Below are 4,572 nucleotides of genomic sequence, written 5' to 3' on the forward strand. Positions count from 1 at the left end.
TGGCTCTGAACTTCACTCAGACTCTACTGGGTCTAGTTTCTATTTACACAGTGTCTCTAGCTAAGGGCTCTGCTTTCTTAAAAAAAAGCCAAAACAACACAAAAAACAAAAAACCCAAACAACAAAACTTTGATTATACCTTTTTATTTCCCTCCCCCCTGCCCTCATATTAAGCAATGGCGACTCAGAGCGCGGGTTTAGGGCATGCACCCTTCTTACTTTAAACATGTGTTTGGCCCCATCAGGAAGGCATCGGGAAATCTCTGCCTCCAGAAGATGGGATTGCTTTTTCACCCGTTCTTTTTTATTCTGGTTTTATGTGCACTGTATAAAACCCTTACATTTGCTCAAATGTTTTTTCTTTTTTGCTTTTTGCTTGTTTGTTTTTACTTTTTTTCTTTGAGGATCAGACTCTGAGCGCTCAGAGCACTCTCAGAAGACACCCAACCCATAGCATACAGGATGACTTGCTTTGCTAACGCAAACTCCTGTACGCTCAGGATGGCGGATAGAAGTGTGCAGAAAGAACGGCCAGTACTGGTTGGGGTACTGCCTTCTCAGGGTTGGACACAATCCACCAGGAAGTCTCTCTCACTGTCACTTTGTCTTTCTGATCTTCTTAGGATAAGTGGTACATGCTATATCCAACGGGAGTAGCATAGAGTCCAACAGGCGGGATAGGAAGGACAGGTCTGTGAAAGGGGTAGGAAGTTCCATACAGTGAGGCAGCCTGGATGGGAGAGTTGATGGGGAAAGGGAGGCTGAACCCCGACGGCAACATGGGCTTCGCTGCCATTTTGAGCTTCTCTAGTTCAGCCTCCTGCAGTCTCTTGGCCTTGGCCCTCCGATTCTGGAACCAGATTTTGACCTGGGTCTCTGTGAGGTTGAGGGAGCTGGAGAATTCGGCTCTCTCGGCGATGGACAGATACTGCTTCTGGCGGAACTTGCGCTCCAGAGCCAGCAGCTGGGAAGTGGTGAACGGGGTTCGGGGCTTCCTATTCGTCTTGTGCTTCCTCAGGGTGCAGGCAGTGGGGCTCAGGTGTCCTGCAAGGAAGGGAAAGGCCGGTTATCACAAAAGCAGGGAGACCTGGGTGCTCTGGAGAGATGCTGCACTTGAGAAGGCTGGGGTGGGAAGGGAGCATCTTGCTAGGTGATACCCTCAAAACGGGACTCTTTTGCAAGTGGCTCTGAAAATATTTTTCTGGCCCAACTTATATTCACAGGACTTTGGCAGATGGCCTGGGAAGCAGAATTTTGCCTCTGATTTGGAAAGGACAGTTTGTAGGCAAACAGGGCACAAAGGATTTGCAAATACACACGCAGAAGATGGCTTTAGGAATCATATCAGAGGGGTCTAGAGCACACAAAATAGCTGTCTTGTTAGCTGCAGAACTGGAGGAGTAACTCCAGCAAAGCACAGAACAAACATATATGCAAAAGCAAAAGATTCATAAAAGGACAGTGGTATAAGAACCAAGCCCAGCACAGTCCCGCTCCAGAATTTCTCCACCAAAAGTAACAAGTCAACCCTATCTTTTTTTCTGACAGCTGAAGAAGTGTGTCTGATAATTTTTATGGTTTAGATAACTGGGAATTTTTCTTGCTATTTCTTCTTTGAGAGCGTTTTTCCTATGCTTAATAACTCTAAGGAGTATTTTCTGTTTTTCAAGTATCAGAAAAAACAAGAAAGCAGCACACTTTTCATTCAACATTTAGCTTTTATGACATTTGCCAATTAAAAAAAAGAAACCCACAAAGCTGCAGCATCTGTACCCAATACAAGTAAGGAAATCTACTGCCTTTTGTGCTTGCCTTATAACCCCAACCAGGTTAGGCACCCGTGCCCAGGATGGCACATGGCTGACTTGTCTTTAGATTCATTTTGCATTTCACTAATAATTTTGCAATCTAATGAATGATTAAAAAGCATGCAGCTGACTTCAAAAGCTTAGCAATTTGGCTGTGTTTTGATCACTCCTGGAGCATATTACAAGCCACCCTGGCTCCCCAGCTTGATGCAGAAAGTGACACACAGGCTGCTCTGAAGAGGCTGCTGAATTTTGTACATGCTGTAGAGTCTAGTTCAAACTCTTGTCAGTACTTGCATGTCTTGTTTTCTGTACCCCTTTCACTGTCCTCTTTATTTTTAATAATAAACTGGACCACGAGGCTATTTAACTGCATATCATGCACTTAAAAAATCCCACGAGGAAAGTGTTCAAAAGTTCAGAAAGGGATGGGAGAGAAAAACTATAGCAAAAAAAAAGTTAAACTTCTCTTCTTACTATTCTTCTAGACACTGAAGTGAAAAATAAAGCCCTCTGAGACTTGTCAAATACCATCTTATGATCATATAAGGGCATTTTAATTATTAAAGAGCTCACCGTGACAGTTGGTTCACTCCTAAAACTGCTCTAAATTCAAACTACACTAAATGGACCCTAAATTCACTACCGATCACCCCACTATCTCACTCCGTCTTTCAAAGGCAATCTGCTTCTTAAAGTGGAGCTCTCTGAAGACCCACCTAAGGGGGGGGTCCTACTAGGAGGGATGGGGTTCACAAGGGCGACCGGTCACTCCAGGGATTCGCCCCCCCTTCCCCTTCCCAGGGCCTTCCCGGCTGTCAGCTTAGCCCGACCCATCCCGACTTCTGCTACGCACAGGGGAAACCGCAAAAACATGGTTTTTAATTAAATCCCGGAAAAATATTTCCCCCGGAATACACCCAAGCGTTCGCGGACTTCTTCCCTCCCCATCCCCCAAGCGACTGCCAGACTCTGATAAGCAGCAGGGACAGTCGCCACTGCAGACCCTGTAACTGCGTTTGTGCCCTGCCAGTCCTCAGGCACTTGCTGCAGTGGTTTGTTTCGCTATTTTATTTCTGTTTATCCTCTGTTTTCTGGCCAACGTCGGCCAAAAATCATCACTTGGAGACGTTTCCCTTTCCATGTTACTCAAACAAACCTGACTTTTACAGCTCTTCCCCCGTTCATCCCACCCGTCACATTAATAACAATAAATCGAGGAGTTGCTTCTAATGTTAAAACCCTCCACGGACAGACGGGCTTTTTGCGGGAGAACCGGTCATTGCCGCTTGCTGTCGCACCAGCTCCGAGGGGGCCGAGCACCGGGAGGTGGGTAATCAGGAAAATGATCGAGGCCGAAGGACATTCCCTTCCCCGATCATCATTTTTCTCCCCAAATCCCGCTGAAATCACCGGACCTGAACTCTCGAGCTATTGAAGTTCTTTACAAAGCTATTTTGCAGATCTCACGAAACGCCAATTTTAATGAAGAGGAGGATTTTCAAAGGGGGGAAAAAACTGGTATCGGGAGAAGATTAGGCCTTGTCTAAATCTGGGGTTTAGGGCAGCTTTAGAGAAGGGGGTTCGGGTACTCCTCTTTTCACGCTTTTCCGGGATACGTAAGAGTACATGAAAATCGCAAACAGAAGCTGCGCAGGGAGTGACATGGGTGAGCTGCTTTCCTCCCGGCACTTCTCCCAGCAAGTTAGAAATCAAATTAATTCGAGGTAATCGCAAAGGAAAGGAAGCGGTCGAAAGCCCAAACGAAACGATTGTCCAAAGGAAAAAAAAAAATAAATTAAAAAAATAAACTGTGATAGCACTAAACTTCCTTCTTGCAATATTAGGTTATAAGAGCAAATCCTGCAAGACTGCCCGGCTCAACAGTTCGCGTCTGTAAAGTCACTAATTTAAATAAAGCAGAGCATTTAATTTACATCAGGCAAGTTAGGGATGTGTGGAGGAGAGCGTATCGATCTGCTAATACAGGTGTACAGCCGCCAAGGCTCTTGGTGACGGGAAGGTGGAAAGCCTAGAGCTGCCCGGCTACGCTTTTCACCCTTTCCTGAAGGTAGTTTGGAGGCTATTTTTTTTTTTAAAGCAATTGATTTTTTTTTTTCCTTTTTGTAAAAGAGATCTCACCGAAAGCGAAATGCAGTTCAGAGCAGACACAGCAGCGCGGCTTAAACGGGGTTTAAGAAGCGACCTGTCACCTCCGGACCGCGTGTCCCTAAGGCTGTGGGGACGGGGTCGGGAGAGATCGCAGGGGCTGAAAGGGTCAGGCCCAGCTCGGGGAACTTTGACAGGCTGCGTGCAGCGAGGGGGGGAGAAATAAACCCCCTGCCAGGAGGGACCGCGGCGGCAGCCAGTGCGCAGAAAGAGCGCAAGGCTGGAAGGGACAATTCCCGAGTTTAAGGGATTGCTCTGCAACGTCTGGTGTAAGGGAGGAGGAAACAAGGAGAATTTCCAGTTCTCGTTGCAACGGGATAACATAAGTGGACGAACTGGCAACCGGAGAGCCATGTGTCGGGAAAAGGAGCCCGTCCGCGGTAGTCCCTGATCTCTCCGTGGTTTTAAAAGTACTATATATTTGTATAGACACGTATAATAATATATATAAATGTAGAACTGTATAAATATATATATGAAGAAATATCACACACGCGTAGGTATAAGTACATATATAAAATATACAGGCATATATCTAGGGTGCTCCAGTTCATCTCGGCGCCCCGGGGGCAGCTCAGCTCGGGGGCCGGGGCTC

General features: G+C 46.3%; 1 protein-coding gene across 1 annotated transcript; it reads right to left on the minus strand.

Annotated features, from left to right (window-relative positions):
- Positions 1-352: 352 nt before the first annotated feature.
- MSX2 (msh homeobox 2) lies at positions 353-2,184 on the minus strand. The gene is made up of 2 exons (XM_026858532.1): positions 2,124-2,184; positions 353-1,044 (listed from the first exon to the last, which is right to left on the minus strand). Exons 1-2 carry the CDS (start codon positions 2,182-2,184, stop codon positions 620-622), a joined length of 486 nt encoding a protein of 161 aa, XP_026714333.1. The 3' UTR covers positions 353-619.
- Between the last annotated feature and the right edge of the window lie 2,388 nt (positions 2,185-4,572).

This window comes from Athene cunicularia, assembly GCF_003259725.1.
Source record: "Athene cunicularia isolate RWA chromosome 13 unlocalized genomic scaffold, athCun1 chr13_part1, whole genome shotgun sequence".
Taxonomy (NCBI): domain Eukaryota; kingdom Metazoa; phylum Chordata; class Aves; order Strigiformes; family Strigidae; genus Athene; species Athene cunicularia.

What these genes read in the sequence shown, in the direction of transcription:
- MSX2 (XM_026858532.1), bottom strand. Translation starts at nt 2,184, where the DNA reads ATGCAGTTAAATAGCCTCGTGGTCCAGTTTATTATTAAAAATAAAGAG. An exon ending in TAAAGAGGACAGTGAAAGGG is followed by an intron (nt 1,045 to 2,123) that starts GTACAGAAAACA and finishes CCTTCCTTGCAG; the next exon opens with GACACCTGAGCCCCACTGCC.